The 14,564-nt window shown below is 31.0% G+C and overlaps 2 protein-coding genes across 2 annotated transcripts; both read right to left on the bottom strand.

Moving 5' to 3' along the window:
- Window positions 1–6,773: 6,773 nt before the first annotated feature.
- Window positions 6,774–9,622, bottom strand: LOC129909420 (uncharacterized oxidoreductase YjmC-like). The gene is made up of 2 exons (XM_055986505.1): window positions 8,758–9,622; window positions 6,774–6,940 (listed from the first exon to the last, which is right to left on the bottom strand). Exons 1-2 carry the CDS (start codon window positions 9,476–9,478, stop codon window positions 6,774–6,776), a joined length of 888 nt encoding a protein of 295 aa, XP_055842480.1. The 5' UTR covers window positions 9,479–9,622.
- A 1,166-nt stretch (window positions 9,623–10,788) lies between these two features.
- On the bottom strand, window positions 10,789–13,077 carry LOC129910443 (uncharacterized oxidoreductase YjmC-like). Its single transcript, XM_055987827.1, has 2 exons — window positions 11,382–13,077; window positions 10,789–11,314 (listed from the first exon to the last, which is right to left on the bottom strand). Exons 1-2 carry the CDS (start codon window positions 12,306–12,308, stop codon window positions 11,156–11,158), a joined length of 1,086 nt encoding a protein of 361 aa, XP_055843802.1. The 5' UTR covers window positions 12,309–13,077; the 3' UTR covers window positions 10,789–11,155.
- Between the last annotated feature and the right edge of the window lie 1,487 nt (window positions 13,078–14,564).

A 14,564-nucleotide genomic window follows, 5' to 3' on the forward strand; every position in this document is an offset into this window, starting at 1 on the left:
TAGTCAACCTTATTAAAAAGATTGCATAAGAAATTTGATATATTTGAAATAAAACCGTCATTATGTGAATATTTAATGAATAGAAAAAAAAACCTCTTTAATTTAAATAATATTTTTGTTTATCAACTTTTTGTGATGAACTGTTGATTTGCATCTTGAAAAGAGTGGCAATGAATTTTTTGTGGCTGTACTTGTTTGATGAATTGAATATAACTTATCGGACAGTTTTTTTTGTTACCGATATTTGATTAATTATGGTAATCTATCACACTTTTTGATATAAATATGTAAATGATTTTTCTTTTGTTTTTGTTGTGGAAGGAAGTTCAGATTAACTGCTACCTATTGAGAGCTTTGAACATTTTTTTATATTTGATTTACTTTAAATACATTAGCAATAATTGTGACAAGTTAATGATTCATAAGAAATTGAACTTGAAAATGAAGTCAAACGTGACATTACGATTTAAGAAAATGCAAAAAATTATATTTTTGCAGATTCCTCAAAAAGCTGAGGCGTGAACGTTGGGTTGAAAAAAAGGGTATATGGGGGTGGTATTTCTCCCAAAGTTTAGAGAGGTGGGGGTAATTTTTCTATTCAAAATTAAAAAACAAAGGCAACCAATACCTCTACTTTTTAAGTCCTGAAATTCATTCTTTAATTATATTATTGATTCAAGTAGTAACGATGAGCACTTTATTGTGTTTTAAAAGTCAAAATAACTTTTTTACGACAAAATAACGGTCCCATTTACATACTTAAAAAATAAGTGAGTAACCAAGTCACGACCAAAGTCTCCAACCAAAAAAGGTATACAAATCGATCTTCAAAAACTTTATTTAAGCTCTTAAGGAGCTACACTTTTAGTTTGTGTTTAGTGAAGGTCTCTGTGCCCTTTTCAGGAATTAATTTTTTATAGAAAAAGATGATTTTTAGTACAGATGAAGTATAAAATGCACGACTGGGTCGCACGTACTTGCTTTTGGAGCTTCAAGCATTATATTACATTTATACTAGTTTATTTTTAGATTTTAAGAACTACTGTCTCCTTATAAATTTTAAAGAAATTTTGTTAATATACGAGATGAGCCGACATGGAGAATAAATTTTTGTTCATTGAAAAATTTTTTTTTGAACAAAATGTTTCCTTAAAAATTCTATATACCTAATATTATCGCACGTTGAGACGGATTGTGTCACAAATCAAAAGTGTCGATTTTGAATTAGATCGATATTCGAGTTCGGAAGGTCAAGTAGCAAACGGTGTGATTCTATCTGCAAAACTCGCCACTGAAGAGCAGAAGTTTCGCTATTAAATTAAATTCATCTGTTTTTGGATAAATTCAGTTTTATGATTTTTTTAAATTTTACTTCTCCGTTTTTTGAGTTGTGACACTTTCCACTTCAGTGTACAATATTTTTTAAAGAAAAGTATATTTTATTTTGTTTTTATTCAATACCTAAAAGTCGGAATAGAGTTAAGAAAAATAGATCATTATGTATATTGACTATATTATTATCGGGTCACTGTGGCGTATGTGGAACATTTTTGTCAATTAAAACATATTGTTGTAAAAAATTCTGTTATCAACAACAAATGTGAAATAGAATTTACATAAGTAAGTAATTTTAAAAGTAAGTTGAAGATAGAACTCAATCAATGAAGTTACTTAACTCCTTTATACCATTTTTTTTTTTCATTCAAGTTGGTTTTTTCTTACAAATTTCTTAGATACATTAGATACAGGAAAACCTATTAAAATCTTAAATCCTTAAGTTAGATCCAGGTTATCTCAGCGCAAGTTTTTTGAAATTAAACAAGCCCTTCATATCTTAACTTAACTTGTTAAAAACAAATAATCTATCTTATTCACAGCAATTTTATCAACAAATGAAGAATGATTGTTAAATGATCTGTCATCGATTTGTTTACCTACTGAATGATGTTTTTCTATTAATTTTGCTATCTTGTTAAGCATTTAGTATCATCATTTAGTATGCATCAATCAAAGTCAAATCTGTATACCTCTTCTCAATGTAATTTGGTTACATCAATTTCAAATGATGCAATTTACTAGTAATAATAAATCTGCATACACTCCTTTTTTGTGGTAACAATATGATTTAAATAATGATAAACGTGATAAAACATTAAATAATTATTGTTTATATTTAATATTTGTATATAACGTTGCATAACACCCTAGAATAAGCGCATGTATTTAAAGGGAATTTTTAATAACTTTGTTTAAATTAAGGGGTATTAAGGAAAGGCGGTATTGCGTTGTTGTGTTTTAAGGCGAATATGGTCAATAAATCGCTTCCAAATGCAACTTCTGTCACTACACAATTTCATACCGCGTTTTTAAGTTCGTTATACTTAAAACGTTCGTAAAAGGAATAAACTTTGGGAATTTAGAGCTGTGCTGTATCTGTAACAGTCCATATATTTAAATATTAAATTGATTAGAGGCTTATTAACTTTTTGATTATTGTTTTGTCTGCTGCGTAAAATAATTCCAGAACAATTATAAAAATCAAAGCAATTATATAAATTCAATAAACAAATTGTATTTGCGTCATATTTTATGTAGAAGGGAAACAAAAATTCACCAAAAAGACAAGTTTTATTTTTTTTAAATCTTAAATTTATTAATTAACGGTGATTAAAATTCCCTATAAGAATGCAGACAAGATAGAGCTAAAAGTGTTTTTTCCGATAACAACAAAGGTATTTTTAAGTGGAAAAAATTCTTTTTTACTCATCATTTTATTGATAACCCATAACAATTTTAAAGCCAGAACTGGCGCCGTTATTTGAATGAAGACAGAATTCCGCGACTTATTTAATATGTTCAACACAATAAATTAAAATAAATAAAGTCCAAGTAAATTTACTGGCACCAAAAATAAATTATAGTATTTGTTTTTTTTTTATGAAAAATTTAGAGGTCAGCCACAAAAAGAGGTGTTTCACCTGTTGAGATGGAAAGTGAGTTTATAGGGTGTTTTTTATAATTAAGGTGCTGAAATATTTACTTTGTTAAAAAAAAATAATAAAATGATGTGATTTATTAACAAGGGTTTCGATCAATTTGCACAAATGAGCTGCTAAATCCGATAATTTCCTAACGAATTTTCATTTCAAAATGAGAAATGCTAAATGCACGATAACTAATCGAAAATCCTTTTATTAAAGCTAAAAGCCACGGATCAGTTCAATATAAATATTGAAATTAATAGAAATAAACAAATGATGTACCAAACAAAATGAAATAATTTTAATAACGTTTGAATCAGTATAGGTATTCATGAAACGGTGTAAATGTGTCAAAATTTTATATGAAGGGTCCAGAAGAAAAACGGCACATGTCCACTTTTTGCCAAAAATAAACTAATGATGAGGTCTTGTAGTATTTACTGAGCACTATCTGATGGCTCCTTTCTTTTATATAACAAATTTAAGCCTTGCTAAAAAATTAATAAATTGTGTGCTTTTAGTACTAAGTTGTAACCATTTTTTTGGTATTATTAATCAGCCCTATTTTTGTTGACCGGAATTTAAAAAGCTATTCAAAGTTTCATCGGAAGGAAATTAGCAATTTCCGCTAAAATGTTTTTTTTTTTTGTTTTCCACCAAAATTTAAGTGAGCTGCTTAGTGCTTACTTCACGTATGAACTGAAAAAAAGTTTAAAATACGAGGAGTTTTCGGGCCGTGAATCACAGTACACATATCAATGTAATATCTTCCGAACGTTTTCAAAATTTGTTTGTCAGTACAAAAGACGGTTTAGTACAAAAGACCTACGTAATAAGACTGAATTATATTATGACAATTCAGAAGACAGCAAACTTTGGCCTGTGTCATATGCCAGCGCTTTCAACATTTTTATTTGTTTTTTTTTTTTTTTTTCAACTAAATGATATTTGAGAGTACGCTGAATACTTTTTTTTTTAAACACCTTGTCTATTTCGCAGAAAGCTGACATTTAATGCATTCAAAATGATAAAAAAATATCATTCAAAAGTATCATCAATTTTCTGAATTACTTGAAATATCGAACGAAAGCCCAAAAATGTTTGTTGTGAATGCTAAATGACTTTTTGCTGAAAACCGCATTTTTGGTGTGGAGTGAAAATGTTAATAAGCTCATGCGCTGTAATGGTTTTTTTTTACAACATTAAACTAGGGAAATGTTGACTTTGTCCACCGGCAGATCCACTTTAATTTACCAACATAAAAAGGAAAGCACATAAGTGTTGTTACACTTTTAGAACTTTTAGTTCTTAAACTATAAGAACAAGAACATGTCACATAACGAGGGGTGTGACGTTTAAATATTAAAAAGTGATCACCCTGTACGATAAATTCGGATTGCATTTAAAGTTCATCAACTTTGTCTTAAACCTGATTTAATTTACTCCGATTTATGGCTTTTCAGATCGTTCGAATATAATGGAAGAAAAGTTGAATGTGCGCGGTGTGAGACATGAGTTTCACGTCGTACAGGTCACGCGACAAATATCAACACATAAATTTCCGTTGGTAGGTCTTAAAGACAAGGCTCAACGAAATACACGCTAGTCGCGTTTTAATTGACCGATTTGTTTGAGAGCGCGCGAAGATATGATAAGGTTAGGTATTTTATAAACAAATTTAAGCTATATATCTAATTTTTAAAAAATGGCTTCAAGCTATAGGACGCATTAATATTTTCCGGAAAGAGGTAAAGTCTACCAAACCACATGGAGTGGTTTTTTTTTCTTAAAAATTGTAATTTTATTCACCTTAATTATGCATTCATATTAAACTAGTTAAATCAAACAAAAACAAAACATGTTCGTCTTTTGTTTCTTCCGCAGATAAAATCGGAAAACTACTTCGTTCTTCTCTTGTTGATTTTAGTTTTTCTACTTTTGTGTTGTTTAAAATGAATGGCCTTGTCTCAATGTCGAATATTTTATGGGCATGAAATGATGTTTATTTAATGTCATTTTCCATTGGTTTTACCCCAGAAACTCATTTCTAGGGCTCCTTGGTGCAACACAATAAAACTGTTCTCATCAGCTCAATTGTATGTGTTGGTTAAAAATATTGACTGCATTTTTACACTAGGTATGTCTGATTTTGAAAAGTGAAACGCTACCTATATTTCAAAACATTTAATTTTTGAAAAAAAAAAAAAAATAAACGCGAAAGAATTCAGAAACCAATGGCCTTAATAAATAATACACCATTATTTTAATTTAAAATCCTTCTTGACACCAATTCAAAACCACAATCAAATACCTACTTTGTTGTCATTTTAGGTGAGAGTGGAGCTCAACATAAATAGGAGCAAATTATAACAAAAAGTAGGTACTAAAAATGGCTCAGTCTCTATCCTCAAAAATAAAATACCTAAACTCAAAAATAACTTAAAGGTTTTTGTCTTGTCACTGCAAGTATGTAAGTATTGCTAATCTAAGCTACATTCTCTTTCATCTCTTAGAAACATACTTTGGAGCCAGCTTTCAGTAAAATAGTTAACGGCTGATGAGAGAACTCTTGATTTCTTATATAGGGGAGAGGTGCGGACAGTGAGACACCCTTTTTTAAATTGGTATATCTTAGAATGTTTTCAAGATAATTTAACGAAACTTTGAAGTCAGTTTAAGACATATTTTATCTTAATGTTGCAAAAAAATTGTAGTTAAAGAATGAATGAGAGCATCACATTGGACTAAAATGTAGAAAAAGTCAAAACGTCTCACTGTTTGCAAAGGGTGCGATAAGTGAGACATTCTTAGGTGAAAAAAAAATTTACGAAAACGTCAAATAATTAGGTAATCGACAAGTATATAATTAATTAATTTATGCTAGGTACTTTAACCCAGAAAAAACACTACGAAATCATATTGAAGTCATGCTAAAATAATAGATTTTTTTTTAAATCTTATGTCTCACTGTTTGCTTTTTTAAACATCTATGTCTCACTGTTTGCTTTTTAATAATGTCTCACTGTTTACTTTTTGTCATTTTTCGGAAAAATATAAAATTACAAAAAACAAGAAGGAATTCTAATTACATGATATTTTTTTATGAAAGAACATATAAATATAATACGTATGTAAAAAAAGTTCTGTCCACTAACCAGATTTTTTTGTGTTATACACTCTTTTTATAACACTCCAAAAACTACTTTCAGCTGATTTTGTGTGATATTTTACGGTGTAGGAAAATGGACAGCTTTATTTTAGTTGGGACAAAGACGCAGACGGGGAAATAAACGTTTTGGCCCAAACTAGGGTTACTGTGCTTATTTTCAGGAAAGAGAAAAATGGATTGTCTCACTGTTTGCACTGTCTCACTGTTCGCACCTTTCCCCTACCCGTATTCTAATGGAAATTTGTTTTCTTAAAACAATTCAAATTTCATTTGTTTTTATTGGAAAGAAAACGTTAGGACTTTTCCAACGATATATAAAACACGGGGTTTGGGCAAAAAATTAGTCTTAAAACCACGAAATAAAAAAAAAACATCTGGGGTGGTGTGGACGAACTCAAAAGTACAAAAAGTTAAAAAAATAAAAGGCGCCCAGAATTCTGAAAAAGTAGCAAGTATACCGGAACTAGAAAATCAGGTCAGGTGGCCACATAATTTTAATAAATCGTAGGAAAGGTTTTGATGTTTCCTTTTTTTAATAAAAAACAAAAGACCGACATAAATTCACATATTTTCATACATATTTGACAAGGAGTAGAAAATTTCAAATACATGTGAAATTCAATTTATTTCATTATAAATTCCATTGGTTTGACATTCAGTCTTTTCGAAAGCTCCTCACAGCACTTGAGTTGGTTTTCAAGGTACTGAATTCCCCCAGATTGATTAACAGCTTCCATTATAGCATCTTCTTTGTCTCCTGGCACTAGAACTGGCTTCAAAGGATCAGTTTAAAGAAAAATAAATAAACATATATATTAGACTGATTCAAAAAAAAAAATTTTTTTTTGTTCAAAGCATTGTTGAAAATATTATTGCAAATGACGAAAAAAAAATACTGTAAAAGTTTCAGCCCTTAATGTTAACACACGGGTCGTTTGAACGCGACACTACTCGAAGTGTCTTGCACTCCATATGTTTTGATGCAGAAATGTTCCTTGGGATCTAACTAGTAAGAAAAAAGCTCTTTTAAAATTTTCTATCGAGCTATTCGTTTTTTATGAGCTTAATAAGTTATGAAAAAACGTACTTTTACGTACTTTTTCACACGTTTTTGTTAATAATTCTGTTAATAATAATGGTAGAAACTCAAATAATGGCTCTATTTTTAGAAGAAATATGACTCTTTTTAACGGCATTTCAATCAAATTAGTGGCATTTTTAGATCTTCAGATATTCGAATCTAAGTCCGTTCATTTTTTCTGCCCAATTCGATTTCACTAATCAAAAACTTTTTTTTTATAGAAGTCAGGGTATATTTTTCTAATGATTTTTCGTATGTTGAACTTGAATCCGAAGTCAAAAAAATTCCATCACATCAAGTTTTTAAGATATTACCGTTAGAAAATCAAAAATACCCTTTTTTAACAGTTTTTGAGGTTATGTCATCTTGCGAGATAATTTTTTATAATTACATTTATAGCGGTTTCTTAAAGAACTAAGTTTCTTCTTTTAAAATCCGTTTAAATCATTTCGATATCGCTTTTCTTCTCCGAGAAATCCTAAAATCAATTCAACATGTTTGGTGAATATTCTCTATGAAAAAAAATCTTATGTTCGTTTGGGTTTCATGGCAAATTGCAAAAAATGTTTACATATCTTTAAGTTTTTTGGTTATTCAAAAATTTTCTTACCCATAAACTTACCAAAAAACTTAAAGGAATGCAAAAATTTTTTGCGTTTTGCCATGAAAACCAAACGAACATAAGATTTTTTTCATAGAGAATATTCACCAAACATGTTGAATTGATTTTAGGATTTCTCGGAGAAGAAAAGCGATATCGAAATGATTTAAACGGATTTTAAAAGAAGAAACTTAGTTCTTTAAGAAACCGCTACAAATGTAATTATAAAAAATTATCTCGCAAGATGACATAGCCTCAAAAACTGTTGAAAAAGGGTATTTTTGATTTTCTAACGGTAATATCTCAAAAACTTGATGTGATGGAATTTTTTTGACTTCGGATTCGAGTTCAACATACGAAAAACCATTAGAAAAATATACCCTGACTTCTATAAAAAAAAAGTTTTTGATTAGTGAAATCGAATTGGGCAGAAAAAATGAACGGACTTAGATTCGAATATCTGAAGATCTAAAAATGCCACTAATTTGATTGAAATGCCGTTAAAAAGATTCATATTTGTTCTAAAAATAGAGCCATTATTTGAGTTTCTACCATTATTATTAACAGAATTATTAACAAAAACGTGTGAAAAAGTACGTAAAAGTACGTTTTTTCATAACTTATTTAGCTCATAAAAAACGAATAGCTCGATAGAAAATTTTAAAAGAGCTTTTTTCTTACTAGTTAGATCCCAAGGAACATTTCTGCATCAAAACATATGGAGTGCAAGACACTTCGAGTAGTGTCGCGTTCAAACGACCCGTGAACATTTAGTACCGCCGCATCGCGCAAATTTCTATTTCCCATACGATTTGTATGGGAAAGATTGTGTATTTGTGTTTAGAATTTTTTATCTTTTTAATGGGTCATCAAAAAGGCTAGATTTAATCATTTTCTTGTATAAAATTGAACGCAAATTTCAGTTTTTGATTTTCAATTATAGTCAATTCGAGGCCACCCAAAGGCATGAGACATCTTGTTTTATATGCTAACTCAGCATCATTGGTCTGTTTGCCCTCAGGATCTTGAGCCCAGCCATCAGGTAAAGAATCACCTTTTCTTCGCTGAATTTCAATTTTACCCATTGCCACACTTGTTGTTGCCATGTCCAGTAGAAACTTATCCTTTTTAGCTGGAGCACCAAACGCCAAAGGATTGGTACCCAACGCAGCTTCTTTAGAACGAGTTGGTGCCATAGCAGGTGAGGTGTTGGTCATTGATATACCGACCATACCGTGCTCCATTGCCCGCTTGGAGTACCATCCAGCTATTCCATAGTGATTTGAACGTTTTGCACAAACCCAACCAACTCCAACTATTTTAGCTTTCTTAATTGCCAAGTCCATGCAATAGTTACCCACCACAGCTCCAAGGCCATTCTTTCCATCAACCCATGCTGTAGCCGGTGTTTCGTTGATTATTTCTGGCACTGCTGATGCATTGGTAGAATTTATCGCTAAATCATTAAGATACATTTCAAGGCGGTTCATTCCATGGCTAAAGTGTCCTCTATGATCGGCTGCTATAAGAAGGTCAGCCATTGCACGAGCATGATCATCTGGTACATGAACTGCCTTGAAACAGTCAAACATAAATCGATGAGATTCTTCTACAGCTACAAGTTTTGATTGGCTATGAACCGACATTTCTTAACCAAGAAATTTTCTCGCGAATTGCGTTTTAAATAAATGTGAGAAGAAAAATTATTAGTTCTAGAGGAAAATAGAAAATATAGTTCACAACAAGTTTGATCACAAAACTAAAAAGAAATGAACTGATAAGCCATAAGATATTAACTTAAGTCAAACATAAAATTTTATCCAAACATGAAAAAGGTGATAACTGATAAGGTAAGTAGATAAACCGAAAAGCTTTATTTAAGAGCTTATTTAAGTTTATATTGATATAGATATATGAATCTTTCATAGAATATCTTGTTAAGAAAAATGTAGAAATCTTAAAATTGAATTTAAATTATTTTAATGCGTTAAAGTACCCAAGTAAATAAACAAAATGTAAGTTCGCACAAAAAAAAAAGGCAAATTGTTCTCTTCTAATGTGCAATAATCTATAGGGTAGAAATTTTGGTTAAAAGTGATCCAAATTCCAGACGAACCCAGCTGATGGACAAAATTTATAAATCGCATTAAATCGTCTTTTTTTTAATTACTAAATGAATGTGAATACATAAAATTCTATATTTTCTAAAAGGAGATCTATAATTTCTGCAAAAAATTGGCTAAAATAGTGAAGAAAAAAAAAATATGTAGGTAGTACCTACATAAAATAAACAAATAAAAAAAAATTGTTACACTCATGAAACTTGGCAAAAAATTTACTCTTGGGATAAGAACCAAGGATCGAAAAAGTCTATAGAAAAAAAGTGGGATGAAAGGGTGTTTTTTCCTGCACAGGAAGGTCAATTACAGATATGGAAAACAATTATTTGCTTTTTGGGACCAATTATAGATTTTAATATCTCTTCAAAAAAAAAAACACCCTATCACCTGTTTTTTTTTATGAAAACTCTTTATTCTTGGTTTCTATCCCAAAGACAACAATAGCGACATGGAGACATAGGGACCGGTTATAGCTATCATTGATTAACATTTTTGAAACAGTCATTGGAAAGTCCGTGAAAAAGAAAAGAATATTTATAGCAAAAAATAACTATTCAATTAAATTTTTTTTTTCTAAAAAAAATTCTTTGTGTGATTTCCAATCGATAAATACATAATTTGCATTTCTAATCAAAAGGCAACATAGTTAAATATCCATACAAAAATTTTATATATAACTGACCTGGTATAACTGACCCCCTAGCGAAATGTACTATAAACATTTTGACTTCGATTTTTAAGTTTTAAAAATATTCTTGTTATAATTATGTATGTATGGTTTTTGGTTATAACTCCATTGCCCCTTCTAGATCATGAGTTCGCATTTTCTCTCTACTGTTCCTAATAATTCATATGACGTGTGTTATTTTACAACTTCTCAAGGTCATTCACTGAAATTAATTTTCAAAACATGCGCAAATTTCAGTTTTTGATTTTCAATTATAGTCAATTCAACAGTCCTAATTGCAGCTGGAAAATAAACGCGTTTAAAAGACAAAAGGTGGAATTAGGTGCTTTTAATTTGAGTTCTTTCTAACTTTTAACTAACTAAAGGCTGTTTATACAAATGTTTAAACATTTTTCTAACGACTTCATCTACGTCGCTTCAATTATTGAACAAGACAAATGGTAATCGTCAGCAATAGGAGAAAAAACTAATAACATTTTTAAATGCATTTTTCTTTTAAAATTACTCAATTTTGTTTAGACAAAACTCAAGGGTTTAACATTCAGCTTTTTTGAAAGTTCTTCACAGCATTTAAGTTGGTTTTCAAGATATTGAATTCCACCAGCTTGATTAACGGCGTCCATGTTGGCATCTTCCTTGTCTCCAGGTACCAGAACTGGCTTGGAAGGATCAGTCTAAAAATTTAAATAAATTTATAATTTATTTTTATTCGAAAAACAAAATCATTAGCATTTTAACTACCGGAGTACATCCTCTTAATCTTCCATTAAAATCAACCATTCTATCTTCGAAGCCCGGAGCAAAACAATTAGGATCCACTGCAATAAAAACTTGACCTAAATCGGCTTCAGTATTTGCACTAATTTCTGTCCATTTTCTTACTGTCGTTGAATAATTCGAACCAGCCATAACTCCACAAAGAATATCAACCATTGCTCCTAATCCGTACCCCTTGTATCCGGAAGATATTTCCGAGCCTCCTAAAGGCATAAGACATCCTGATTTGAATGCAACGTCAGCATCTTGGGTTTCTTTGCCTTCTGCATCTTGAGCCCAGCCATTGGGAAGAGATTCACCTTTTCTCATTTGAATTTCTATTTTGCCAAATGCCACACTTGTGGTAGCCATGTCCAATAAAAATTTATCATCTTTTGCTGGAGCACCAAGCGCTAAAGGATTGGTGCCCAATGCTACTTCTTTAGAACGAGTTGGCGCCATGAGAGGAGAGGTATTTGTCATTGATAAGCCAACTAAACCGTGTTCCATTGCCCGTTTGGAATACCACCCAGCTATTCCGAAGTGATTAGAGCGCTTAGCACATACCCATCCAACACCCACTGTTTTAGCTTTTTTAATTGCCAAGTCCATGCAGTAGTTACCCACAACAGCTCCGAGACCATTCTTTCCATCAACCCATGCTGTAGCCGGTGTCTCCTTAATAATATCCGGTACTGCAGATCCATTAGTACAATTAAGCGCCAGGTCGTCAAGATACATATCTAGTCGGTTCATTCCATGGCTGAAGTGGCCCCTATGGTCGGCTGCGATAAGAAGATCAGCCATTGCACGGGCATGATCATCTGGTACCTTTGCGGCCTTAAAACAATCAAACATAAATCGATGAGATTCTTCTACAGCAACAAGCTTTGGTTGAATATTGGTGGACATTATTTCGGAAATATTGGCTTGGGAATTGGAAAGTGAATAAGTCTGAGAAGGAAATTAGGGTAACGGAGGAAAATATACAAATAAGTTCACTGCAAACTTAGATCACAAAAGAGTAAGAAGAAATGAACCGATAAACCAGAAGATATCAACTTTAATAAAAACATAAAATTTTATTCAAAAACACAAAAGGTGTTAATAAAAGAAAACTTTATATAGCTTTTATCAATTCTATAGTTCGGGAAGTAGTACAGGTAAAATAGGCATTTAAAAAAAAAATTGTTACACTCATGAAACTTGGCAAAAAGTTTGCTTTGGGATAAGAACCAAGTACAAAAAAAGTCTATAAAAAAAAGTTAGGTGGAAGGGTGTTTTTTCGCGGACAAGAGGGAGGGGGTGAAGGTGAAAAATATAGGTACTGAAAAAAATTGTTTGTCGAATATCATCATATGACACATGTTTTCAAGGTATTTTTTGAAGCTGAATCTAATGGCATAAAAATAAAGTCAATACGATTGCTCTAAGAAAGGTGAAATTGTGTTTTTTTCGAAGAGACAGTAAAATCTGTAATTGGTCCCAAAAAGCCAATGATTCATTTTATTTATGGTTTTGATGACAAATTAAACATTTATAAATAAGTTCTTACACGTTTTACGCGAATCATTGGCTTTTTGGGACCAATTGCAGATTTTACTGTCTCTTCCAAAAAAACACCCTTTTACCAAAATTTATTTTATGAAAACTCTTTATTCTTGCTTTTTATCCCAAAATCAATGTTTTTATCAAATATCATTAGGTGACCCATCATCATTGTTTTCACTCAAAAAAAAACACCCTTTTAACCATGATATTTTTAAAGACACTTAAGATCCTTGTTTCTTATCTTAAAAGTAACATAATTGCTAAATTTCAATAGGGTACCACTAATATTACTGTAGTATTACACACTTTTTCAAATATACCCATATTTTCTTTACTTCTAAAAAAAACACCCTTTCACATAAAAAATAGACTTACATTATTCGTAGTTCCCATGGGAAAGAGAACATATTTAATGAATTTAGTAAGGCTACCGTTTATACCATTGATTTTATCGGACTTATCGCGGATTTTTCCCTATTTCCCAAAAAAACACCCTTTAACCTAAAATATTTGTATAGACTGTTAGGGTTCTTGGTTTCTGTCATAAATGAAACATTATTACCAATTTTAATTGGTGTAACAATTTTTTCCTAGTTTTTGTGGTACTAATTCCGAATTTCATCATTTCTTAAAAAAAAACACCCTTTCACTCAAGATAATTTAGTACACTTTATAGATTCTTAATTCTTGTACCAACCAAAACATTTACACCAAGTTTTAAGAATTAATAAAATTTAAGTCAGCTGTTATGATACCTTCCTCACACACAACTTAACCCATCAAAAAAACACCCTTTCACCAAAAATAATTTTAAGAACTTTATGAACCCTTTGTCATTGCTTTACCTAAAACCTTCATCCCGAATTTTATCAGTGTAGCATGTTTTTCACATGGGTTTCGGTTATATTTTGCTTGTTGCAGTCAAAAAACAAGCACCCTTTTTTTAAATCGGCAATCGTATTGACTTTATTTTTATGCCATTAGATTTAGATTAGATTCATACATATAACTTGATTTAAGAGAAAAGCTTTTATTTTTGGATGATGGAGAGATGGAGACTTTTTGATCAACTTCTTGATGTGGAAAGGGAAACTTATGTCGTTTTCGATTGAAATTTATAGGGAAGCTGGTTTCCAAAATATTTTAAGTAAGTTTGAAAATGAATTAAAATAAATTATTTTTAAGAAAAAAATTAATTTATTTAAAAAAATAAAAAAAAAATTGATTGAGTGATTAATTTGACTTTTAAATATTCGTGTATTAGTGCTTCTCGAGTGAATTCCGATTTTAAATCGAGAAGAGAATTTCTCTTCTGAGAAGCGTTCTGCCTGTCATATTCGTGCGAATAAAACGCTTTCAGAAGGCTTCTGAATGATTCCGGACGATTCCGGAGAGCCAATCGAAAACGACATTATACACTTTTTACTTGCGATATAGGTACTATATATCTAGTTATCCATTCGTACAAAAAAAAAAGTTGAGATAACATTTTTCCATGACATTACGATGGTAGATAATGCTAAAAAAGTGGGTCCCGGAAGTCCGTCTGTCTGTCTGTCTTTCAGTCTGTTAGTCTGTCAGTCTGTCAGTCTGTCAGTCTGTCAGTCTGTCAGTCTG

The sequence above is a fragment of the Episyrphus balteatus genome, chromosome 2 (genome assembly GCF_945859705.1).
Source record: "Episyrphus balteatus chromosome 2, idEpiBalt1.1, whole genome shotgun sequence".
In the NCBI taxonomy this organism is placed as follows: Eukaryota; Metazoa; Arthropoda; class Insecta; order Diptera; family Syrphidae; genus Episyrphus; species Episyrphus balteatus.